The 27,707-nt window shown below is 40.5% G+C and overlaps 1 protein-coding gene across 2 annotated transcripts in view; it reads left to right on the top strand.

Moving 5' to 3' along the window:
- Positions 1-27,707, top strand: part of LOC124777362 (cholinesterase 1-like) — a 128,333-nt gene that overhangs the window by 85,214 nt on the left and 15,412 nt on the right. For both annotated transcript variants that reach the window (XM_047252739.1, XM_047252740.1), the window contains exons 7-8: positions 48-213; positions 11,714-11,901. In XM_047252739.1, the coding sequence (XP_047108695.1) occupies positions 48-213; positions 11,714-11,901 (354 nt within the window). The remainder of the gene's footprint in view (positions 1-47; positions 214-11,713; positions 11,902-27,707) is intronic.

The raw sequence follows: 27,707 nt of genomic DNA, 5'->3' as shown, positions 1-27,707 counted from the left end.
AACTTATAATATCTTACAGTGCGGTTGTGGTGTGTTGTGTTTTACAGGACAATGCGAGTCTCTTGACGTTTGTGTTTGTCCCGAGCGTGGAGCCCATCCACGACGGAGCTTTCCTGACCGAAGAACCCTCCCTTCTGCTGCTCAAAGGCCAATTCCTGCACGTGCCGTACATTACGGGAGTCAACTCCAAGGAGGGCAACTTCTTTGTTTCTGGTAATGTGAAGCCACTTCGTGCACTTTCTACGTATTAACTCAGTTTACTCCATTGCACTAAAGAGGGCAGGGTACACCCAACGTATCACCGTTGCGTTCAACTTTCTTACATTGTTTGACACACTTACTTGTTAGATGAAAATATACGATACGCTTTTCAAGCGTCTTCGAGAATTCGAGATTAAAAGTTCTATGAGCACGCTGAATACCATCCGAGAAATCCTTAATACTAATATATTGTGAATTGTCTTGAAGTCAGTCTCTAGTACGCGGCATTTACAACGATCAGGGATGTTCAGAATTAAACTGCTCGTCTCAAAAATATGTAAGAACATTTTTTATTCAGAGCATTCTCCTCAGATCTCAGGTGACCACCAGAGGACTTTCACAGCAGTGTGATGGAGACAGAAACGCTTGTCTATGGGAAGCTGAGGACAATTTAAACTTAGAAATCGACAGAAATGAAGCTACGACGAGCACGAAATATTTCACATTCTTATATTTTTGTAAAAATAGTGGTGACTGCTTAAAAATGACATCGTGACGTGATTTCTTCTTAATGTTATTTCACCGTCGGCACTAATGGTGTAATGAGTAAACACGTATTACAAATATGACGCTACACGTTCAAAGAATGTTAATCAATCTTCGTGTATTGACCCGTCGTAACAGTTGATTGGTGAGATTAATACCGCAGTCAGGTCGGTAGTAGGGAAGGCGAATTGTCCACATTTTTCTATTGGCAGAATTTTGGGAAAGTGTAGCTCAGCTGTAAAGGAAACGGCGTATAGAAAACTAGTGCGACCCAATCTTGAGCACTGCTCGTGTGTTTAGAATCCTCACCGTGCCGGATTAAAGGAAGACATCGAATCGATTCAGAGGCGTGCTGCTGGATTTGTTGGCGGTAGTTTCAGTCAGACCGGAGATATTACGGAAGTAACTTCAGTTGCGTTTCTTTCTAAGGGATAAGAAAGTTTCCATCTTTTGCAGCTGAAGTTTACTCTTGAGTGCTAGACATGTTTCTCCTATTCATGTCAGGCATCTTCAGTGGTCCATACATATAAAATTATTTAATTATACATATTTTGATATGACATTTGTATTGCTTGTTGGCGGTTTGCTTGTATCTCGCTACTTCTGTTTACAATGATATGTTCGTGTTTTTTACTTACAATCATTTGTGTGACCTGTTCATCCAGCCATTTGTTGTTCTACATGTGTTAAATGTAGGGAGTATAGGTTTCTTCCAATAAGTACTTCTACTGTAGGAAACTGCACATGTTTGCACTGCTCTTGGTAACATGCTATATAACTGACTGAAGGATCATGGGAGCTGACTGCGTTTTTCAGGATGCATGAACATACAGAACGGTCGACGTTGCAGTTCAGAGAATCCTCAGCAGCGTTTCCACGACACGGGAATAGGAACGTGTTATGCAACACGAATTCCTGGACCGATTGTTTTCCAAAAAACCATAACTTCAGATACATAGATGAACAATATATTCCTACTATTTTTAGGGAGCTATTAACAGTACTTCCCAACACTAAAACCACCTCTTAATAGTGTCACCGACGCATAGACAATTGTGACATAATGTACTACTGCGCTGCAGTGATTGGTTTTGGTCTAGTGCGACGTTTGAATTACATGTGCTGTGGCGCACATCTATGGTTGGCACGCCTCTGCCGGATGGCTGGAGGACATGGTGGCCCATGGAGCAGCTTGAGTACTGCGCGCTACCCGAATGTGATGTCGTCTCCATCCGGCTGTGGTCACAAAGGGATGAATACCCTTGTAAATGTTTGCGCACATGCAGTGGAAATTATTGTAATTACAGTAAAACACGATACACCTTTAAAAGAGGAGAAAAAGACTTATCAGCGGGCATATAAATATACTGTGGAAATAATGTGTGAAAGAAATTACAGTGCCGAAAAGGTTCCTCTAAAGGAAATTTAGTAAATAATTATTAACTATCGTAATTTTAATTGCAGAAAAGAGATCGACCTTCCAGTGAAAAGCGACTTCACTAGTTACATGTTCTATTACTTAACTAATTAAACTGCAAGTGACATTTTAATTCGACATTTGATCAAAATCAGAATTAACTTTAAATGCGAAAATTTTAGGCTAGAATTTTCTGTGACTGATGTAGATATCGAATGAAACAACAAGTTTACTGTTACCAGTCACTGTTTATTTATAACCACAATACGTTTCGAAGGTTTAAACCTCCATCATCAAGTAGATTTACATGTGCTAGTAAGATATGTGTGTGTTGTGTTACGACTTTGCACTGTCTGTAGTGGTTACAGGCTCATTTCCCTCATGTGACACATCATATGTAACTTTTCCTACTTTGTGAACAAAGATTTTTTCCAGACACAGTCTTTGTCTACAAGTAAGACATTCTACATGTGTCGTATTACCATAGAAAAAAGGAGCCTATGATCACCGGAGATAACGCTACGGCCGGCCGGATTGGCCGTGCGGTTCTCGGCGCTACCGTCTGGAAGCGCGAGACCGCTACGGTGGCAGGTTCGAATCCTGCCTCGGGCATGTATGTGTGTGATTTCCTTAGATTAGTTATATTTAAGTAGTTCTAAGTTCTAGGGGACTGATGACCTCAGAAGTTGAGTCCCATAGTGCTCAGAGACATTTGAACCATTTTTGAAGATAACGCTACAGGTTACCAGAAAGTCGTAACACAACACACACATTTCGAAGTAATACATATAAATCCACCTGATGATGGAGACTTAGACGTTCGAAACGTTTTGTGGGTACAAACAAACAATGAAAGGTAACAGTAAACTTGTTTCATTCGATAAATTCAGCGTATTTTATAAACCAGAACAGCAAGGCAGTTTGTGTTGACACGTGTAGCTAAACATCAGCGACGTCATTTACTTTATAAGATTCGTGTGTTTAGTTTCATCTTATTTATTATTTTACATATTTATGCTCATGTTTCGAGCTACACTAATTCTGATAGCAGCAGTGAAAATAATAGGTCAATTCATGTGATGAAGAGATGCCATACTTGTTTGTACAACAGCTATTCAAGGCATAAATAGCATAAACTGAATTTGATCATTGTACTTTAAATATCCATCTGTTTAACTTTAATTTGCGAACAAACTATTTTACGAAGAATCAAGTGTGGTATGTCTTTTTATACAGATTTTTAGCAGGTACCTATTGGCGGTGCCACATAAGGTTACGTTATTGCATAAAGAATTGCAGGTAAGGCTAGTGATTGCTTTAATTCGTTAAGTGACGTAGATCCTCGGAATTCGCTATATTCCTAAACCGTGGGGGTCATTTAGGCTCAGGAGCGCTGTTCTGCATTCAGTTATAGCGGCAAGACTTACGTCAGTTTGTATGATGGTCTAGCCACTCGCTTTTAAGACTTAAAATCTTTCTTCGAAAAAGGTCACGATAAGTGGAAATGATTCAGCGATATTTCGGGTGTGAAAGTAGCGAAATCCGCAGTGGTTAAGACTCTGTTTTATTCTGCTAGTAGTTCAGTGGAACTTGTATTTTTCGCGAGTTAAGTTGGAGCGCTCTTGCAGTCATTTGCTCTGAGTGTGACTTGGTTTCTTAGTGGGGTCCCTTCTTATCTGAACGCTGATCGACATTTAGGTTTCCTATATCCTGAGTCTATCAGCCTTTTATGTTATTGTGTTAATGTTGATTTGACTGTGAACAGTTTGAGCTATGAACATTTTCTGTGTTTTCCAGTTATTTTAATTGTGTAGTGTGTTTGCTAACCACTATATTGAGGGTTGTAGCTATTTACCATTCGTTTAAATTCGTAAATGAGTTCAGCCACCAGTGTGTTTGGCATATGTGATAAACGACGATAAACTGTGTTATTGAACATTAGCATTTTGTAGTTTGGAAACTTCAGATTGCTGCATCTACATTCAGCCTAACATTATTTAAATCTCATTAATTCTTCAGAATTAATGCTGAGCGAGGTAGTCGCGTGGTCTGAAGCGCCTTGCACGGTTCGCGCGGCTCCTCCCGTCGGAGGTTAGATTCCTGACTAGGGCATGGATGTGTGTGTTGTCCTCAGCGTAAGTTAGTTTAAGTTAAGTTAAGTACTGTGTAAGACTAGGGACCGATTACTTCCGCAGTTTGGACTCATAGTACCTAACCACAGATTTCCAATAAATTTTAAAAAATAATTTATTTATTATTATTAATTAAAGCGACAGTAACTTCTTATAGTTATCACACCCTAGAACACAAGACCATCATCACCTTCACAGGTTTATTAGTTTATGTCGCACAATGTGTGCTCTTTCATTGACGTGAATTATATAACCGTTACGTTAGATCTAAGATCTCTAAAAAAAAAAAAGTTTGAATATATTTTCGACACGTGTCTCAGTTGTTACAGTTTGGTGGAAAAAGATCGGTCCTAGAATTCGAGTTGCGCCATCTGCACATCCCGCTTTTGTTTTTACATCACATGGAGACTCTTCATGTAACTAATGAGAATTTCCAGAACTTTGACACCCATTGTAGAGTAGATTCATGTACCCCAATAAATGCAGCATCTTCATCAAACAATAACAGAATTTGAGGACCAATCTCTCCATCATCCCCAGACTCCAGAAGCCAGCGGCAGTACTGGTGATGGGCAACAGTCACTGAACTAAACTTGTGCACTACCGTTACCTTGTACATCTCAGTCTACACACCTTAAGCCATCTTACAGTGTGTGGCGCAGAGTGCTTTGTGTATCTCTATCACATCACCCTCTTCCTGTTCCTGCAGTGAATAGTTGGAGGGAAGAAATATTGTCGGTAAACCTCTGTGTGAGCTCGAATCTCTCTAATTTTACCTTTATGACATTTTCGCCAGATATCCGTAGCAAGAAGCAACATATTCACTGGATCTCCGAGGAATGTACTCTCTCGGAACTTTAACAGTGAACACACCGTGGCGCAGGACGCCTCTCTTGCAGCGGCTGCCACTGGAATTGGTTGTGCATATCCGTGACGCATTTGCATTACTAAATTAACATGCGACAAAACGCGCTGCTCTTCTTTGGATATTCTGGATTATCTGCGGTGGACCCCATACTGACGAGCAACATTCCATTAATAGTCGAAGCTATCTCGTTTGTGTGAGGACTACATTTTCTGATAATTCCTCGAGTAAATCTGTCCTGCATCTGACTAGCATGTGATTAGTTTTATGTGGTCAGTCCCCTTTCATTCACTCTGAGCGCATACTGCTTGATATTTTGTGGATGTCACTGCTTCCAGTGATTCTTGTGCCCTTAGGGAAATGGCAGCAAGAGAGGGGAAGAAAACCAATGTGCACTCCGTGTGCATACCGGGGGGAGTCATTCCAGATGTGGAAAGGGTCCTTCCGGATGCCATGAAGGGTACAGGGTGCACCCATCTGCAAGTGGTCGCTCATGTCGGCACCAATGATGTGTGTCGCTATGGATCGGAGGAAATCCTCTCTGGCTTCCGGCGGCTATCTGATTTGGTGAAGACTGCCAGTCTCGCTAGCGGGATGAAAGCAGAGCTCACCATCTGCAGCATCGTCGACAGGACTGACTGCGGACCTTTGGTACAGAGCCGAGTGGAGGGTCTGAATCAGAGGCTGAGACGGTTCTGCGACCGTGTGGGCTGCAGATTCCTCGACTTGCGCCATAGGGTGGTGGGGTTTCGGGTTCCGCTGGATAGGTCAGGAGTCCACTACACGCAACAAGCGGCTACACGGGTAGCAGGGGTTGTGTGGCGTGGGCTGGGCGGTTTTTTAGGTTAGATGGCCTTGGGCAAGTACAGAAAGGGCAACAGCCTCAACGGGTGCGGGGCAAAGTCAGGACATGCGGGGACCAAGCAGCAATCGGTATTGTAATTGTCAACTGTCGAAGCTGCGTTGGTAAAGTACCGGAACTTCAAGCGCTGATAGAAAGCACCGAAGCTGAAATCGTTATAGGTACAGAAAGCTGGCTTAAGCCAGAGATAAATTCTCCCGAAATTTTTACAAAGGTACAGACGGTGTTTAGAAAGGATAGATTGCATGCAACCGGTGGTGGAGTGTTCATCGCTGTTAGTAGTAGTTTATCCTGTAGTGAAGTAGAAGTGGATAGTTCCTGTGAATTATTATGGGTGGAGGTTACGCTAAACAACCGAACTAGGTTAATAATTGGCTCCTTTTACCGACCTCCCGACTCAGCAGCATTAGTGGCAGAACAACTGAGAGAAAATTTGGAATACATTTCACATAAATTTTCTCAGCATGTTATAGTCTTAGGTGGAGATTTCAATTTACCAGATATAGACTGGGACACTCAGATGTTTAGGACGGGTGGTAGGGACAGAGCATCGAGTGACATTATACTGAGTGCACTATCCGAAAATTACCTCGAGCAATTAAACAGAGAACCGACTCGTGGAGATAACATATTGGACCTACTGATAACAAACAGACCCGAACTTTTCGAATCTGTATGTACAGAACAGGGAATCAGTGATCATAAGGCCGTTGCAGCATCCCTGAATATGGAAGTTAATAGGGATATAAAAAAAGGGAGGAAGGTTTATCTGTTTAGCAAGAGTAATAGAAGGCAGATTTCAGACTACCTAACAGATCAAAACGAAAATTTCTGTTCCGACACTGACAATGTTGAGCGTTTATGGAAAAAGTTCAAGGCAATCGTAAAATGCGTTTTAGACAGGTACGTGCCGAGTAAAACTGTGAGGGACGGGAAAAACCCACCGTGGTACAACAACAATGTTAGGAAACTACTGCGAAAGCAAAGAGAGCTCCACTCCAAGTTTAAACGCAGCCAAAACCTCTCAGACAAACAGAAGCTAAACGATGTCAAAGTTAGCGTAAGGAGGGCTATGCGTGAAGCGTTCATTGAATTCGAAAGTAAAATTCTATGTACCGACTTGACAGAAAATCCTAGGAAGTTCTGGTCGTACGTTAAATCAGTAAGTGGCTCGAAACAGCATATCCAGACACTACGGGATGATGATGGCATTGAAACAGAGGATGACACGCGTAAAGCTGAAATACTAAACACCTTTTTCCAAAGCTGTTTCACAGAGGAAGACCGCACTGCAGTTCCTTCTCTAAATCCTCGCACAAACGAAAAAATGGCTGACATCGAAATAAGTGTCCAAGGAATAGAAAAGCAACTGGAATCACTCAATAGAGGAAAGTCCACTGGACCTGACGGGATACCAATTCGATTCTACACAGAGTACGCGAAAGAACTTGCCCCCCTTCTAACAGCCGTGTACCGCAAGTCTCTAGAGGAACGGAGGGTTCCAAATGATTGGAAAAGAGCACAGATAGTCCCAGTCTTCAAGAAGGGTCGTCGAGCAGATGCGCAGAACTATAGACCTATATCTCTTACGTCGATCTCTTGTAGAATTTTAGAACATGTTTTTTGCTCGCGTATCATGTCATTTCTGGAAACCCAGAATCTACTATGTAGGAATCAACATGGATTCCGGAAACAGCGATCGTGTGAGACCCAACTCGCCTTATTTGTTCACGAGACCCAGAAAATATTAGATACAGGCTCCCAGGTAGATGCTATTTTTCTTGACTTCCGGAAGGCGTTCGATACAGTTCCGCACTGTCGCCTGATAAACAAAGTAAGAGCCTACGGAATATCAGACCAGCTGTGTGGCTGGATTGAAGAGTTTTTAGCAAACAGAACACAGCATGTTGTTATCAATGGAGAGACGTCTACAGACGTTAAAGTAACCTCTGGCGTGCCACAGGGGAGTGTTATGGGACCATTGCTTTTCACAATATATATAAATGACTTAGTAGATAGTGTCGGAAGTTCCATGCGGCTTTTCGCGGATGATGCTGTAGTATACAGAGAAGTTGCTGCATTAGAGAATTGTAGCGTAATACAGGAAGATCTGCAGCGGATAGGCACTTGGTGCAGGGAGTGGCAACTGACCCTTAACATAGACAAAAGTAATGTATTGCGAATACATAGAAAGAAGGATCCTTTATTGTATGATTATATGATAGCGGAACAAACACTGGTAGCAGTTACTTCTGTAAAATATCTGGGAGTATGCGTACGGAACGATTTGAAGTGGAATGATCATATAAAACTAATTGTTGGTAAAGCGGGTACCAGGTTGAGATTCATTGGGAGAGTGCTTAGAAAATGTAGTCCATCAACAAAGGAGGTGGCTTACAAAACACTCGTTCGACCTATACTTGAGTATTGCTCATCAGTGTGGGATCCGTACCAGGTCGGGTTGACGGAGGAGATAGAGAAGATCCAAAGAAGAGCGGCGCGTTTCGTCACTGGGTTATTTGGTAACCGTGATAGCGTTACGGAGATGTTTAATAAACTCAAGTGGCAGACTCTGCGAGAGAGGCGCTCTGCATCGCGGTGTAGCTTGCTCGCCAGGTTTCGAGAGGGTGCGTTTCTGGATGAGGTATCGAATATATTGCTTCCCCCTACTTATACTTCCCGAGGAGATCACGAATGTAAAATTAGAGAGATTAGAGCGCGCACGGAGGCTTTCAGACAGTCGTTCTTCCCGCGAACCATACGCGACTGGAACAGGAAAGGGAGGTAATGACAGTGGCACGTAAAGTGCCCTCCGCCACACACCGTTGGGTGGCTTGCGGAGTATCAATGTAGATGTAGATGTAGATGTAACCGCCCAACAATGAAATTTTCACACAACTTTGAATGAATTCTAATAAGGGTGTGTTTTGGGTTCCTAATTCCTTATATATATATATTCGCCGAATACGGCACATCCATCTAACGTGCCACTTACATGTAAACACCATTCGACGGTTTCAAAAATGGTTCAAATGGCTCTGAGCACTATGGGACTTAACATCTATGGTCATCAGTCCCCTAGAACTTAGAACTACTTAAACCTAACTAACCTAAGGACATCACACAACGCCCAGACATCACGAGGCAGAGAAAATCCCTAACCCCGCCGGGAATCGAACCCGGGAACCCGGGCGCGGGAAGCGAGAATGCTACCGCACGACCATGAGCTGCGGACTCGAAGGTTTCGCAATACGACAGTAATAGTAACGGTAAGACTAGTCTCGTCGGATCAAGCGAATGTGAATGACGTATTCCTTCAAAGGACAAGTAGACACGCGTCTCATTTACGAAGAAAACCAACGAAATTCGGTGAGAGATAGAGGCTTATAAGCTGAAAGATATCCTCAACGTACTCACCGTGCACGTCGTACATTTAAATATGTGTATGATAAATTGAGAACAACTGGATCTTTAACGCATCGGAAACATATCCGGCAAAGTAAAGTTACTAACGACGAATCGGGAATTGTTACTCTTGCCACTGTGGTTCGAGTTCTTTGTGGTAGCTCGCGTCGGATCTCAAGGGGATCTTGCAAGAGCCAGAATAGTGTTGTTCGTGTTCTGAATCGCTATAAATATCATCCTTACCATATCAGTCTCCACCAAGAATTAACTGGTATGGATTTTATGCGTCGCATTGAATTCTGCCGATGGGCTCAAAATCAGAGGTATGACACATTTATTAATTTGATTTTATCTACTGACGAGCCTACACTCACGAACCATGGAAATAATAATTTGTATAACATGCATTATTGGGCAACTGAAGATTCATGTTGGCTGCGGCAAGTTGCATACCAAAAACCGTGGTCGGTGAATGTATGGTGTGGGATTCTGGAGGACAGAATTATAGGCCCCTGTTTCATCGAAGCAAATCTTAATGGTAGGAAGTACACCACATTCGTCCAAGAAACATTAGGTTTGTTACTGGAAGAAAAACCTTTAGGAACAAGGAACAGAATGTGGTATCAACACGATGGGCGTCCAGCATATTTTTCGCTGACGGCTAGAAATGAGTTGCAGAGACAGTTCCCAAATCGTTGGATTGTACGCGGAGGAGATGTGTCGTGGCTGGCTCGTTCGCCAGACTTGACACCTCTGGATTTTTTTCTTGTGGGGATTCGTAAAAGACATGTTTATAAAGGCGTTCCGACTACACTTGAAGATATGCGAGAGAGAATTGTCAGTGCATGGGCTTCGATAAGTGCCGATGTGATAAAGAATACCACTCAGTTCATGATAAGAATATTGCAGCACTGCAGTGATACCAATGGTCGTCACTTCGAACATCTTCTGTAAATGGACGTTCATGCCATATTTGTGACCTTCGTTGACCTTAAAGACCTTACTGTTACATATCATTGGATTCGTCTCGATAGCCGCTACCAGAAAATAAGTACCAAACTATAGCATCCCATTTAAAAAAACCGAAGCTGACATTCATATTTCTGAAGCGACCCCACCTAGCAACAAAGAAACAACGTATATTATGGCCCCCGTTGTCCCATGCAACTTTTGTCCCACAAACGTTTCAGCTACTATCATACTTTCGGAGTTATTCTTTGTGGCGATAGTTTGTCACTCACCCTGTATAGTTAAACGTTGATATCAAACAGGAAAGTAGCATTTAGGTCTTACTAATTTATGATTATAATACTGCTACAGAATATGAATTTGCAATAACAATAAACACGGCTCAGGGTCAGAGAGAGGGTGAAGAAGAAATAGGCAGAGACGGGGCGAGGGGGGGAGGAGAAGAACATAGAAAAAGGGAAGAAGGAGATCGCCAGGGAGAAAGGGGGGACAAGGAGATGGACAGAGAGAGGGGAGGGAGGAAGAGGTGATGGATGAAGAAAGGGGGAGGGAGAGATGGGCAGACACAGTGGAAAGAAGGAAATTAGGACGTGTATCCATTTACCAGGGATATTACGAATGTGTGCTTTCTCTTTTCTTTCTTTTCCATTTAAGCAGACTGAGCCACAGGAAAGCGTGGCCGACTACATCTAGTACGCTACATGCTTGTACAACAATAATTGAAGTAGTCACATCCATAAAATATCTAGGAGCAATTTAAAGTTGATCGATTACTTAAAAGTAATCGAAAGTAAGGCAGATGCTAGATGGAGATTCATTGGTAGGATTCTCAGAAAATGTAGTCCACCAGCAAAGGTGATTCCCATTTGAGATGGTATCTCTGTCGTGACTCAAAACTAGTCTAACACTTGTTCCTCTTTCTATGACTCAGTCTGTCTATCACTCCGCAATTAATTCACATTTAAGTGCTATCCAAATATAAATCCTTGTCACATACCAACTCATCTGACAACCAGATGGTACCCCTTGGGGAAGATACGTTACACGCTTATTAATAACAGGTTCTTCTAAAGTAGCCACAGTGGCAATGCTTACTCACAAGAGACTACCGTATATTTTCTTGCTCTCAGAATAGGTGTAGAATCATGTGACTCTACTGATTCACCATAGTACTTCTCTAATATACGAGTGCTATAACGGTATAAGTACTTTGCCAATATCAACAACTTTTGTCTAATGTTGTACATTATGTGTTAATGTATTTTCCGCAAAACGCACATGATCCTTCATTTAATTGACTGATTTTTATGTTACAGCTGCTTCAGGTGGTTCTTTATCAACAAACGAAAGCTTGGCGAACTTTAACAAGAACTTTGTTAGTATTATTGGCCCTGATATTCGTGACAACGTGGAATTCAATCAAAACACAATTGCCGAAATGGCTCGTGGTCTCTACTACGGAAATAGTCCAATAACAAGGAAGAAAGATTTGAATACTTCAAACGTAAGTACTGACTACTGTTTTTGATGTCACTTAATGCTTACCTGTGCGTATTCTAAGCGATATTTAGCAACTGAAAGAGGAAAAGACTTTTTCCATCTGCATAGATGGTGGGCGGTGGTGGGATTCTTCAGGAAAAATTCCTGTAGTAGTTGGTGTTGAAGCTGCACCTTTTTTAGTTTGAAGTCTGCTGATAGGTATACCGGCTAAAGGAAGTCCCTTTAACAGAGGTGTCACTCTCAGAGGAGGTTTTTGAATGCTGTGCAGGGTCACTTGAATCTGGGGAAACTAGACTATTAACTGTTGCTATTTAAAGGTCCCCAAACTTTGCCTAGAGAGGGTTCTTGGTTCATGTTATAGGAAGTATCAAAAATTTGTTATATGTGCTGACTTCAATATTAATTTTGTGTGTGTCTGTGCAAGGAAGAGGATGTTGGAAAATTTTAATTCATGTGACCTGGTGCAGACTCTCTTTTTTCCAACCAGGTTACAGGAAAGCAGTACCACAGCCATAGACAATATTTTTATTCATTCTTCATTCCTAGATGGGCGTTCTATTAGTAAAAGGGAGAATGGTCTTTCAAATCATGACGCACCAATTTTAACACTAAAAGGTTTTTATACTCAAACAAATTTTTATATAATTACAATCTATGTAGGAAAGCTGCTCCAACTTCGATAGAGAGTTTTTAAACCTCGTTAAGGAACAAGAGTGGCAGGATGCTTATAGCGCTGATAACATAAATGACAAATATAATGCTTTCCTTAACACATTTTTGAAGCTCTTTGAAAGTTGCTTTCCATAGAGCGTTCTAAACAGGGTACTAGCAGTAAAAGGCAGCTTGGATGGCTGACTAGTGGGATAAGGATATCAACAAAGTGGGAATTGTATCAAAATGTTAGAAGTGGTCAGAATCAAGCTACTGTAGGCAATTACATAAAGCATTGTAAAGTGCTTGAAAACGTTATTCCGAAGGCAAAGAGTATGTGGTATGGAAATAGAATAGCTAATTCACAGGATGAGATTGAAACCATGTGGTAAGTTATGAAGGAAGCGTCTGATCAGCAGCACAAGGTCGACGATATAAAGTCAGTTGGTAGTAAAAATATTTCTGTTACTGTTAAGTCTGATATTTAGCAATCATTTTCTGAGTATTGTTGGAATGCATATCAGAATAATAAAGTATTGTGCTGCATTTGTTAGCCCCTTACTTAGCCATGTTTGCAATTTTTCCTTTAAGTATGGTCAGTTTCCTGAACGATTAACATAGTAGTAAAACCACTTTGTAAGAATGGAGAAAGAGTTAATGTAGACAATTTTACACCTATTTCTACGTCATCAGTGTTTCTTAAAGTTATTGGAAAGGCGATGTGTGTAAGGATAATTAATCGTTTTATTCCACATAATTTGCTATGAAATGTACAGTTCAGCTTTAGAAGTGGCTTATAATCTTAGAATGCTATATTATCTTTTCTCTGTGAGGTACTGTATGGATTAAACAAAAGGTTTCGAACGGTAGGCATCTTCTTTTTTATTTAACTAAGGCATTTGATTGTTCTGCTCACAAAATATTTCTCCAGGAGCTTTACCATTATAGCAGCTCACAATTGGTTCACATCTTACTTGAACGACAAACACCAAAAGGTCATTCATGACAGTGTTGAGATTGGCTATTATGTGGGGTCTGATTGGGGCAAGTCAAAAGGGGTTGTGCCATAGGGATCTGTGCAGGAACTACTCCTGTTCCTTATTTACGTAAATGATATGCCCTCTAATATTACAAGTAATTCTAAAATATTTCTGTTTTCTGATGACTCTAGCTTGGTAGTAACGGATGTTGTGTGCAACATTGCCTCTGTTTCAAATTCTGCAGTTCATGACATACGTTCATGGTGTGTAGAAAATAAACTAACGGTAACTAACAGTCAGACTCAGCTTTTAGACTTTCTAACACACAATTCAACAAAACCGACGTTTTAATTTCACAGAATGGTCGTATAGATTAGTGAAAGTGAGCAGTTCTTATTTCTTCGTGTTCATATAGATAGTAAACCGTCGTGGAAAACCGACAATCAGGATCTTGTTTGAAGACTTAATGCTGCCATTTTTACTGTTCCAGCGGTATTGAAGTAAGTGATAGTTCGACACTAAAAGTAGTCTACTTTGCATATTTTCATTCGCTTATAACGTATGGTATTATATTCTGCGGTAACTCTTTCCATTCTCAAAGGATATTTTTGGCTCAGAAACTAGTGGTTCGAGCAATAAGGGGTGCAAGTTCGCGAACGTCTTGTCGACCACTGTTCATTAGTCTCGGTATTCTGACATTGGCCTCTCAATATATACGTTCTTTACTGTCGTTTCTTATTAACAGCATCAGCTTATTCCCAAAAATTTGCAGCTCTCACTGAGTTAATACTAGTCAGAAATCCAATCTGCGTTTGGATCGCACTTCCTTGACCATAGTGCAGAGAGGTGCGCAGTTTACTGCTGCATCCATTTTCAATAAGCTACCACAAAAATTCAAAAATCTTAGCAGTAATCCACGCGCTTTCAAATCGAAACTGAAGAGTTACTTCATGGGCCACTCCATCTACTCTGTCGAGGAGTTCCTTGAAAAATTAAGCTCATTCCTGTGTTACGGTGTTGTTTGCGTTTTCATAAAGTTATGGATTTTCTTTTTAGGGGTTCATAAACATTTTATTTTGTTTGTTGTTACTTTTATGTCGTAATTTCATGTACCGACACGTTCCATGACCTTGGAGATTATCTCCTCACTTTGGTCCTACGGAACTAGACGTGTAAAATAAAAAATAAAAAAGAATGGATCTGGAAGTGTCCCTGGCTAACATGATGCGTACTGCAGCAAATATTTCAATGACCGCTAAGCAGTGAAGGTATCACTTTATTCAACTATGAAGTTCGGAATATTTTTCCTTAACATGAAATCATAAATTTTACAGAAAATAAATGTACCACAGCTACATTTTATTTATTTTATGGATGCTCAAATAAATAACGAAGTAAAATATAGCTGTGGAAGATTTACTGTGTGATATGTTATTAGCTAAGGGCACTAACCAGTTTTTTTTCTGATAACAATGAGAATATTTTGAAAAAGGGGAGGAATATGAACTCGTTTGTCGTACAAAATGAAGCAGTAACATATATGCTCGGTTACAGAATAACTTGATATACGTTTAGCAATTTCCCCGTGAACAACTGACATGATTTTAGTTTATATATCTTGTCACAGTAGGTCATACGTACGAGGATACCTATAAATTTGTGCAGGCCGATCCAAACATAGTAAGCATGTAAATGGACAGCCGCAGAAGCAGATAACTAAGTTACAAAACTGTTAATGTCAAACAGTTATCAAGGGTTTAGCAAATAGGCGAGAAAAATAAACAGCCGCAGTCGTAAGTAGACACGAGTAATAACGCAGACTGTACGCAAAACCCTTAATCACGCGACATAACATGCTATCTAGGAAGGGTGGACAGATTGTCATCAAAGAACGTCCAGTTTCATAATATGAAGGTAGTGGAACAGTTATATGTGAATGCTGGATGCCAGTAACTAAATTAAGGGTAGTAACAACAATGCATATTTGAGATCCGTATCAAGTGATAGCACATATTTCTTTGCTGCATGGTTTCCGTATGCTATACTGATTCCCTTGTTCTGCTCGTAGGTCTACAACAGTGTCTTTGGTAACTCAGATACTTTAACAGTGGTAGTACCACTCAGTGTTTCGCTGATGAACTATACAAAGAACTAGTCATCAATGAAACGAAAAAAAATTGAAGTTTGCTACTTTGGCTATTTCATTGTCAGAAGTACAAAGAACAACATATGGCATCTACCAACGTAATTATAGCGCCGTTAGTAAAATAAACACCATGAGTGTAATATGGTAAAGATGAATTGTGTTAGTGGGTATATGTGAGTAGACATCTTTTTAAAGCCACCAATTTATCCTCCTGCTCGTTCATGATAAGAGTCTTGTTACTTGAATGCGGATTATGGTGTGCAGTTATCTATATTAATTACATCCTTATACTGATAGGATTTAGGCTGTCCTATATCTGTCGAAAGAATCTATTTTTTGGTCAAGATGGCTTTAAAGTGCTTGATTCTATCAACTAGTTGATGAACAAGCTCTTTGGTACATTATAATGGAACTCGTTGTTGATAAAGTTGTTTTCTTTTTGCTTTTACGCAGACGTTTTCAACTTTGATTTATTTGTGTCGACACAACCGTTAATACGACCGGATAGTATGTTGTGTAACGAATGTGTTTACTCGTTCCTGGATGTGGTGATGTAATTCCACGAAGCTTGACTGCTTGACTTTTGCGTCAGTGGAATATATAACGTGGTAAAATATGGGAGAGACATTTTAGGTGACCTGCTCCTGATATGTAAATGATTGTGGGTAAAGGTGTACTTCACGCGACTCCCACTGTTGTGATAGTCTCTGTTAGCAACGTGACATTTTGTAGTAGAGAATGGCTGTAGCTCGGAAGTCACTTTTGCGAGCATACACACAAAATACTGAGGTCACCGCTGGACGCTGATCATCCACAATAAATTTGAAAACAAGTCAATTTAAATGAAGTTATTAATTTCAGCGATGTAGTACGCGTATTCTACGTGCTGGGTCTAGATTACTAATTTAGCCTTATATCAAATCACGATCAATTTTAAGTACATACCGTTTGTACCAACTCCGATAGTTTTATTTTTTATTTTTTTATATACTAATTTATTTTTTGGTGTTCTGTGGATCGTATTTGCGTCAAAAATGATATAGTGCGTGTTATTAGGCTTACAAATGAGATATATTTCCTCTGTTACAACGTGGCAACATATATGTAATTAAAGTTTTTAATAATATTTATCTGCAACAAAATGTGATAAATTTAACACAAGGATCTACAGATACTATCTGTTCAGAAGTTTATTTGGCAAGCAAGGTTCACCAGGCATAGATGATTTCATTTTTTAAAATTTTCATTATCCGTTACTTCCTTTATTCAGAAGGGAGGTGATCAAAGGTTTTTGGGGCTGTATTCGTTGCAGGGTCAAAGTGCAATTAAAATTCAAGGTGAAAATACATCAGTGATAAGACTCGCTGATGAAATTGTTATCCTTAGTGAAAGTGAAGAAGAATTACAGGATGTGCTGAATAGGATGAACATTGTAATGAGTATGAAACATGTTCCGTGCTCATTACAGTGTTCATCTTATTCAGCAGCTATAATTACTTTGGTAGATGCCCTATTTTGTTCTTTGTACTTTTGACACTGAAACAGCCAAAGCTGCAAACTTCAATTTTTTTTTTTTCGTTTCATCGATGACTAGTTCTTTGTGTAGCTCATTAGCTAAACACTGAGTGTTACCATCTCTATCAAGGCATCTAAGTTACCAAACACACTGTTTTAGACCTACGAAAAGAAAAAAGGAGGACATGTAGCAGGCAGTTAAGGGCTTCTTCAGACAACGGGTCACTGTGTTGTACCAAATGGGGATCTTCAACCTGCTGGATCGGTAGGATGATTGCCTCAGTGCTGACGGCGATTTTCCCTGATTGGCATATTGATACTGTACTATACGGCCTTCGAAGGAAAACTTTTTGATTGCCCCTCATGCAATTATTTTGGAATTGTTCCGACTCTTCGCAACGAATTTCATACAGGCTATTATATATTGTAAGGTTGCTGTTAGTATTATTATTATGTAGTATCCATGTCTTCGTATGGAGAATTTCTGATTCCACTGTTCCCTGTCTTCAGCTTCTTCCTTCAGTATGTCGTATCTCCTTCCATCTTTCATGTCGTCCAGATGTTGAATTCTTCTTCCTCGTCCGTCGTTTCCTCTGAGTTTCCCTTCGATGACATCATGATGAGTCGCTCGTGTCTAAGTACATGTCCAATCCAGTTGGCCTTTCTCTGAAGAATTGTACGCAGAATACTTCTCTTCTTTCCTACTATTCGCAGTACATCGTCATTTTTTATGCGATCTGTCCACTTGATCTTTTCTATTCTCCTCCAGCACGAGATTTCAAAGCTCTTTAAGTATTTTTTCTCCTTCTTTCTCGTGGTGCATGCCTCTGTTAGTATAGCTGTTAGTATAGCTCACTTTTTAAACATTCCCCTACCTGAAGTTCAATGAAGTATTTCACACGTTATCCATAGAGTAGGTTTCTACGCAGTTCTTTGTGTGGAATCAGAAAATTATTCTATATGGCACCAGTGATTGGACGTACGCTAAATGATTTCATCACCAAAATTATGAATTACTTGTAGGACAAGTAACGTTACTGAACTAAACCATTTGAGAAGATCTGTTGTACGTCATTTCCAATTCAAGAGGTGATCAGTGTTAGACCATTAACCGAGAATCCATAAATAATACTTCTGAGTAAGTAATTTGTTGGTCCTTGCGCCTCTTCATGCCAGATTAAAGAACAAGAAGGAAAACAAAGAAGGCATACTGGGATTTACATTTCGCCAAGGACAAGGTCTAGATCATAACAGATGGAGAACAGGACAAAGGCGGGAATGGTATTCAGATGCATCCTTTCCAAAGGAACTCCCCTGGTATTTGCGGGAATTAATTTATAGAAACTGCATAAAATCTAAACATACGTGACGGGATATGAATTTGTGCTGCTTCTCTCCCACATCCAAATACAATGAAGTGACAAAAGTCGTGGGTTGGTAATATGCACGCATACAGGTGCCGGTAGTATCGTGTCCTAAAGGTACAAAAGGGCTCTGAATTAGCGGAGATGTCATTTATACTCAGATGATTCAAGAAAAATGGTCTCGGTCGTGATTGTGGCAACACGATGGGAAATAATAGACTTTAAACACGTAATGGTAGTTGGAGCTAGGCGCATGCGACTTTCCATTTCGGAAATCGTTAGGAAAATCAGTATTCCGAAATCGACAGTGTCAATAGTATACAGAGAATACCAAATTTCAGGCATTGCCTCTCATCACGGACAAAGCAGTGGCCGAGAGCGTTCACGTAACGACCATGATCAGCGGCGTTTACGTAGAGTTGTCAATGCTAAGAGACAAGTAACACTGCTTGAAACAATCTCAGAAACGAACGTGCGGCGAAATTTGGTGTTAATGGGCTGTGTCAGCAGATGACCCACGCAAGTGCCTTTGCTAACACGACGGTATCGTCTGCAGCGCCTCTCCCTGACTCGTGATTATATCGGTTGTACGCTAGACGACTAGAAAACCGTGGCCAGGTGAGCTGGTGGTAGCCGCGAAGCCATAGACCCAAGTTATCAGGAAGGCACCTTGCAAGGTGGTGGCGGCTCCATAAGAGTGTATAATCTGTTTACAGGGAATGGGCTGAGTCCTCTAGTCCAACTGAACTGATCATTGACTGAAAGTGGTCATATTTGACTACTCGGAGGTGATCTGCAGTCATTCATAGACTTCATATTCCCAAACAACGATGAAATTTTTATGGATGAAAATGCGCCATGTCAGTGTGCCACAATCGTTCACAATTGGTTTGACGAACATTCTGGACAGTTAGAGCGAATGATTTGGCCACCCAGATCGCCAGCATGATTCCCATCGAACATTTATGGGATATCATTGCACCACTACAGCTTCGCAACGACGTGTGGCAATGGAGGCAGCATAGCTCATTATTTCTGCACTTCCAGGGACTTGTTGAGACGATTCCTCGTCCACTACGCCAGGTAAAATCTCGTTGGACACGATATTAGGAGATATCCCAAGGCTCCTGTAACCTCAGTGTATAGTTTCTTAACTGCAGCGTCACCTCGCTCGGTAGAAAATCAATGCAGTTCAGGAAATATACTCAGTAAACCAGTAGTATAGGTAGAGTGGATCACAATTCTTTTGGCCCCATCGCATCAACGCTAGTACCTTAGTTGTAAAGTAACAAACTCGAACTCGAACGGGGCTACATACTTTCCTTCCATATAATTTGTGTGTGATGCAGAAAGAGGAGTGATTAAGAACTATGCAAAGTACCTTCCGTTATATGTGTACTGTAGCTTGTAGAGGAATATATTTTGATATAAAGAGAAATGAAAAATAGTAAACAGCTGAGCTCCTTCCTTAACGAGGATGTAAGTTACTCGACGTCTCGCTTCGAATAAGCGAGTAAACCAGCCTCTGCTGACTCTTGTTTTAGAAAATGATTCGTGTCACGTCTTAAGTTTAACAATACTGAGTTGTTCATTACCGTCCACCACTACCGCAGCAGAAAACAGTACTAGCAGCAACAACGCAGGAACAAGAATGTCCTTTCGGCGTAGCTCGAAACCACGAATTTTTTCGATTTTAGTAACTAAGTATCTATAGAATGAACGAGAGTTTGTGACTTGCTTTATGCGCTTTTATACCATCCTCAAGAATACTGCCTTCCACGAATTTCGTTTCCGAGAACCGGAAGGCGAATTTCTCTTCAACAACTTTTATAGATTCGGCTGTCTTTGACGTATACAATGCGCTTAAAAAAGAGTTAAATACTTCTACAGGCAGCAGTATTGGTAAAAACTAGAATAAAACTTCTTATAATTGTACTTCCGGAAACCAAAACCCTGTAGAGAAAAGGGTCGTTTTACATGTGTCAAGTAATGTGTAGTGAGCAGGCTGTCACAAGAGGTAGCACAATAAATTACCACAATACGCACGTATGGCTAGATGAAAATCCTCGAGTAATAATGGAGACGAGACATCAAAATCGCCTGTCAGGATACGGTCAGGAATCATCGGTGACTGATTAATAGGGCTATACACTTTATCAGGCAGATTAACAGGTGCTGTGTATCACCGATTTCTGAGCGATTTCATGCGTTATTGAAAAGCGATACCTCTGCCGAAAGACATCGATTGTGGTTTACAGGAGACGGGACACCACTCCATTTTCTGCGGCACGTGCGACAGTAGCAACGTGCCATGCGCGCTGAATTGCTCGTCGACATCCGATATCCTGACCTCTCCGTTCACCGAACCAGAATACGCTGAATATCTGGCTAGGGGAACATTAAAAAATTTAATACATTAATTGATGTACACCCAACGCGAAAATGTGCGGACGTTACAGGAGCGTGTGCCAGTGCATCTGATGCAATCCGAATGGAGCCAAGTGCTTCGGAAAGTGTGCTTGGTTCACTGCGGAGACGGTCTGAAGGGTGTGTCAGGATGCGTGGTAACCAAATATGGTACTGGCTATAGTGTCTGCTTCTAAGTAATAGACAGATGCGAATGAGAGGACAGATTTGTTCCATATCTCCACAAGTATTACCTTCCGGCCATATTACCGGAACTCATTTTCTAGTTTCCAGCAGTACTCCTTCATGTAGGAATGTGCGACACTTTTCTTAAACAGCCTTGCATAGCGCCATGTGTAAGAAATTTACCGTCGAAACTGTGACTTTCACAGCGCAATCTGTCAGTCTTCGATTGAAACACCTGTAAGACAATCGGCATATCTGTAAGGTTCCAGATTCTCCACTCGAGTTAGGACGTGCACGTCCTTGGCGAGGAGGAGACTTCACGAGCAATATTGGCTGCCCTGTTGGGTGTGAAGATAGTTCTCGTGTGGCCTGTCGAACACTCAGTTGCAGCAAATATAACCACGAAAACGCAGCAGATAGCACATTTCGCTTTCCAGCATGCTAAATTCTAACTCCACCTACACTTTCTCATAAATGCAGATGCAATTCAGATGTAAACATCTCGTTGTTATCTTTTTCCCTTCAGTGAATTCCGGTCCTACGCCTGCGTAAGGACAAGACTTTCCTATCGTACTAGGGAAAGCAGCTTATTAAAGGTCGTCAGTAAATTTTCATCCACTATGTTCCCTGACAACATAATGAGGTTAGTCCCGGCTATCACGCTTCTGAACAGACGATCTTAGCTGTCCACGTAGTCGACATAGCAATGCTTCAATTCTCCCACGCATTCTGAACACGTCGAGGTACATTACATAATTATGACGTAAGTAGGTCAACAATGATGGTCTGTAATTGGCTTACTCCTTTAAAAATAAGACCATTTGACGTAACACGCCACTTGTTAGATATCAATTACGTCACGTTATACGTTTGATACCGCACTTTTCTTCCTTAACCTGATTGGCCGTCTTAACCTTACCGTTGATAGGTTCAGGTATGACAGATGACATAATTGGCTACGCTATGTGTTCAGTTGTGACTGTATTTTTTGAAATCGATTGTTAACCTATTACGGCCACAGTAAACCTTTTGATTGTTACTTCCGTAGCATGAAAATGTACGTTTCACTTTGCTTTAACCCACTGCCGTTCTCATGGGTCTGCTTATCACTGTCGTGCTAGCGTCAGCTGCCTCATGTGAATCCATCGCTGCAACCGGGGAACATCCTAACATAGCCCATTCCGGAACACGTTAGCCTTGAATGTGTCGTCCGTGACGTATATGTGGCATTCACCCTTTCAGTGGTCTCTTCTTCTTCTTATCAGCTGATACCTCATCAGGCTCTTTGCACCGTTTGGTTCTCCCAAACGACCGCTGCAAGCACACAGTAACTGGTAGTTACAATATCGATCAGCAAGAACGTTTTGTCCCTCTGACATACTTACGTTCATCAGCGGGGTTGGCCGCACGGTCCGCGCGGCTCCCCCCGTCGGAGGTTCGACTCCTCCCTTTGGTGTATATGTGTGTGTGTGTGTGTGTGTGTGTGTGTGTGTGTGTGTGCTCTGTAGCATAAGTTAGTTTAAGTTAAATAAAGTAGTATGTAAGCTTAGGGACCGATGACCTAACCAGTTTGGTCCCATAAGATCTTACCACAAAAATTTTAAAATTTGACTACTTTTGTGATAGGCTCTCTATTCGTAATCGCCAACGTATTATATACTCAGTAATAATTTAGGATTTCTCTGTCGTTACTACTCATATTTACTTATTTCACGGTGCTTGTTTCTCGATAATATTTTCTGAATAGCTTACTTTCTTACGCGATTGTCGTTTGGTTCGCTTGCTATGCAACGAGCAACTTCTGGGGATTCTTTTTTGAATGTAATGCACATGGTTGTCTGAATATATTATGTTACTTTCCGACATTGTAAATACGTGTATGTGCTAGTCTTATATAAGTTTTTCTATTCGATAAATATTACCCAGGAGCTGTACAATTTATAGCCGCGTTACACAATGCTGGTTCGTTTTGTGAGATGAAACACACTGCCACTATTTGTACGTTTTGATCTGTATCTTTAATATATAGTAGCTCTGTCTTTAATGGCATAGCATTAGGAATAATATTTCCACGCAGCTGTATGGTAGCATTGCATAACCAGTCATGCAGAACGGAAAATACTTTACTGATTAAATTGTTTGTTTCGTTGCATGATATTTACTGAAAGTTGTTGTTAGTAAGTTTACATAAATTCCTAAAGAAGTGGACGTCAAAGAAATTGTAGCATTCGTGATGGAAATGGGAAACACTTGAGCCTAGAAATCGGCATGCGTTAATTTAAAGAAAAGCTTTTGTATATTGCAAGCATTAATAACAATGACGAGATTCAGAAACTGATATAATAAGATTAATTTGTCATAGTGTCCTTTTAAAAACGTCATAACTGACTTGGAAGACGTTTTGCATGTACACCAATAAAGTAACGACTGCTCTTAGTGAGAAAAGGCAAAATCATCCTTAGAATCTCGATAACTGCACTGAATGTAAAGCAGTATTCGCTAAGGACCACACACCACATAAGAAGACAGCAATTACAGTATCCTCACCCTGCTTCAGAGCTATATCACTCATACTGGTATTATCCCCTCATTCATATAAAGTAGAATTATACTGCACCGACCCGTTAAATCGTGCACATATCACGAACATTCCTGATTAGTCTGTGCCGACGTGTTACCCGTATCGGAACAAGGATGAAATTTTAGCCAAGTATTCGTCTGGCAATGTACCGTTGTTATTGACAGAACTTCTATAGTTATGAAGTTACACATAAACGTTAACTAACAGTATGCTTTCTGAAACTAGAAAGTGCAGCAGGCGAAGAGAAGATTGTTGGAGCTACGTTGTTAGAGACGTATTCGCCAAACTAGATGTATGGCCGGCCTTTCACCCGATTTTAAGCTTCTGGATTACTAACCTTTGGCCATATAAAATAGTAGCCTAGGTACAGCGTTTTTGAATGCCAATCAAAACGTCCTGGAATCAGGTATTAGTCCCAGACACTGCTTAATTAAAAACAAAATAATCAGCAATGGCGGCGGAAGGTGCTCAGTAAAAGGAGATACCCGCATTCTGCCAACGGCCTTGCAAAGAGGGTGGAGCAACGGGCAGAGGTTCATGGCCTCCAGTGCGAGGAAAATATTTAATAGCCAACGAAATCTTAATATTCTACAAGGAGGGACGTGGAGTTTCTAAAGTCTGAATGTGGTAGAGAAAATACAAAATCTAAAAATTTTCAGTCTAGGCGTCATTGAAGTGAAATTGAAAGAACGGAAAAGAGACGCAACTTTCAGATCAGATGAATATAGGATAATGTTAACAATAGCGGAAAATGGAATAGTATTCCTAATGGATAAGATGGCCAGGTAAAGAGTAGATCATTGAAAGCGGTTTAGTGACAGGATTATACTTATCAGAATCAATAGCAAACCAACTCAAGCAACAATAGTTCAGGTATAGATGACAATATCACAGGCAGAGTATGAGGGGAGAAAGACAGTGAAGGAGGATGCTCAATAGGTAAGTCAGTGTGTAAATGGAAAAGAAAATCTACTAATCCTGAGGGACTAACGCTATGGAAGGTAAAGGAGCCATTTGTTAGAATGGGAGAGGGGAACGACTGAGTTCTGCAGTTAGTAATAGCAAATAAATAGAGCGGAAGAGGTATGCTGGGAAAATACCTGGAACACGTGGAGATATCAGCTTGATTACATCATGGTGAGACAGAAATTCCAAAATCAGATACTGGATTGTAAGGACAACACAGGAAAAGGAACAGGCTTACAACATAATTTAGTGATGAAGAGTTGGCTGAAGCTTAAGAGAACGCGTAAAGAAGTGAGCTATATAATTACTAAGAACTCATCTATTTGAAGTTCTGTGAGGTTTTAGATACTGCAGTTCAGCTAAAACATTCTGCAATATGGAAAGGACACATACAGAAGTTGGACGGACAAATACACTATAGAACTTCAAAAAGTAAGTTACACATTATTAAGGCAGGCCAAGGAACTTTTACTGAATGCTGCCCTACAATCGAAAGTGACACAGAGGCATGGTAGTACGTTTCCATTATAGACACCAAGTCTCTGTACACAACAGTCGGAATGCTCTACCAATTATTGAGTTGATTGACAACAGAAATCAGCGCGTTGGTAACGGAGTCATTAGAGAACCTCCGTGTGAACGTCAACATCTCTTCCCCCTATTCCCACCCATCCCTCCCCCCAAGATGTTCTTACAGATGGCCGAAAATACGAAAATCAAATGGCGCAATATCTGGACTTACCGATTAGCATCTCCCGGTCAATTTGTTGGTACCATTTCATTACAACTAGACGCAACATTGCATTTGGTCCCCCTATCGCCATAATTTCAGAGTGAGTCTATGTGCGATTCAGATGGTATACCCACATGAATTGTACTGTCCTGCTTGCTACAACTCTGAAGTAGTTACCAGTTGTCACGCTATTTCCCTCCCACGCTGTGATGCACCTTTATCCTTACCTCTGCAGCACTGTATCTGCAGGAATCTCAAAACGTGATTTTTTGACAATGCTGCGGAAATGTCTCAGGGTGGGACGACACGTGTAACTTACTTTCTAAAGCCCATATGAAGTTATAAGGGAGGTAGTAACGAATAAATCTTGGCTAATAGAAGAAATACTTCAGTTGATCAACGAAAGAATGAAATACAAAAACATTCAGGGAAAGATAGGAATATAAAGTTATAAGCCAGTTAGAAAGTATATTAACTTGAAGCAAAGGAAAGCTAAAGTAAAATATTTGCAGAAAAAATGTTGAGAAATCGAAAAAAATGATCGTAGGGACGACAGATTTAGCATAGAGAAACGTCAACTTTCGTTGGAATCAAAAGCAAAGCTGTCAATATGACAAGTTCAAAATGAATTCTGCTGCTAAACTCAGGTGAAAGAGTGGACATACAGAAAGAGTCGAGTTAAGCAGGCAACGAGGAACTGTCTGATGACGTAATAGAAGAACGAACTGGAAGTCTGTTTAGAAAATGTAGAAGATCCAGTATTACAGTCAGAGTTTAACAGACTATTCGAGGATTTACGATCACATATGGCAGCAAGGACGATAATATATCTTCAGACCTTGCGTAAACAAACAACTCTTGGTGTCTAGATTCTATGACACTAGAAACATACCAGCAAACCTTAGGAGGAACATCAGCCACACGATCCTGAAACCATCAAGGGCAAATATATTTAAGAACGATGACACCGTAAGCTTAGCGACCAAGTTTCTTACAAAAATAATATATGGAAGAATGAAAAAGAAGATTGAGAATCTAGTAAATGACAATCAGTTTGGCTACTGGAAAGGTAAAGAAATCAAGGAGGCAGTTCTGACGTTGCACCTGCAACTTAAAGGAAAATGAGACATTTTCACAGGATCTGACGACCTAGAAAAAGTGGTTATTATCGAAAAATGGTGCAAAATGTTTGAAATTCTCAGTAAAGTAGATATAAGCCATAGAGGAAGACTGGTACTATACACTATGATAAGAAACAAGAGCAAAAAATATGAATGTAAGACCAAGAACGTACAGGAATAAAAAGTGGGCGAGGTAGCGATACAAGATTTCTTCATTCGTTGGTGAAATAATGACGGAAAGAAAGGGAAAGTAGAGAAATGAAGTTAAAATTCAGGGTGAAAGGATATGATTCGCTATGACACTGCTTTTATCGTGGAAACAGGGGAAGAAATAGGACCTGTTGAAAAGAATGAACAGTGCAGTGCTCCCAGAATGAGGACTGAAAGTAAACCAAAGGTAGAGAAAGTAATAGGGAGCAGCAGAAATAACAGAGATAAACGTAGTATCCAGGCTATGGACAAAGAGTTTGATGTAGTTATGGAATCCTACCGCCTTGAAACGAAAATTCCACTAAATGAGCGAAATAACGTGATCATAAGAATCATACTAGCACAGGCAAAGAGGGCATGAATGGGAAAAGTAATTTTTCTTGTATCAAATATAGGGATTAATTTGATGAACAAATTTCTGAAAACGAATGTTTCGATCATAGGACCGTATAGAAGTGAATCATGGACTGTGGAAAGACCGAAAAAAAATAGACTCCAAGCGTTTCAGAAGAGATGCGTTTGAGAGGCAGGATGTTGAAAACAGGGTGCACTGACAAGATGGTAAATGAAGTTTTCTGCAGGACATATATCAAGAACCAGGAGATAGATTTCATGGTACCAAATAGAACTGTAGATGGTAGATTCTGTGAGGCAAGACACAGATCTGAGCATTTTCAAAATGTCCAACAAATAATTTAGGACACTGAGTGCAGCTGCAATTCTGAGAGAAAGTTGTTGACGCAAGAGAGAAAGTGAAATTAATTGGAGTACAAATGAAAAAAAAGTAATTCTATTTGAAAACACACGACAAACTGATGTAAACTTAATTTGGGGTGTTTGTGAGAGAAAGTAAACCTTACCCTTTTGTGGAAGCCAGACGAAGTAGTTTTGAAAGTACTTATTTAATTCTGACTTAACAACTTATTCACATAATAACGCGTCCAGTATTAG

The sequence above is a fragment of the Schistocerca piceifrons genome, chromosome 2, assembly GCF_021461385.2.
Source record: "Schistocerca piceifrons isolate TAMUIC-IGC-003096 chromosome 2, iqSchPice1.1, whole genome shotgun sequence".
Classification (NCBI taxonomy): Eukaryota; Metazoa; Arthropoda; class Insecta; order Orthoptera; family Acrididae; genus Schistocerca; species Schistocerca piceifrons.
The sequence above is the reverse complement of the archived record's forward strand: the minus strand, read 5'-3'. Positions and strand labels throughout refer to the sequence as shown.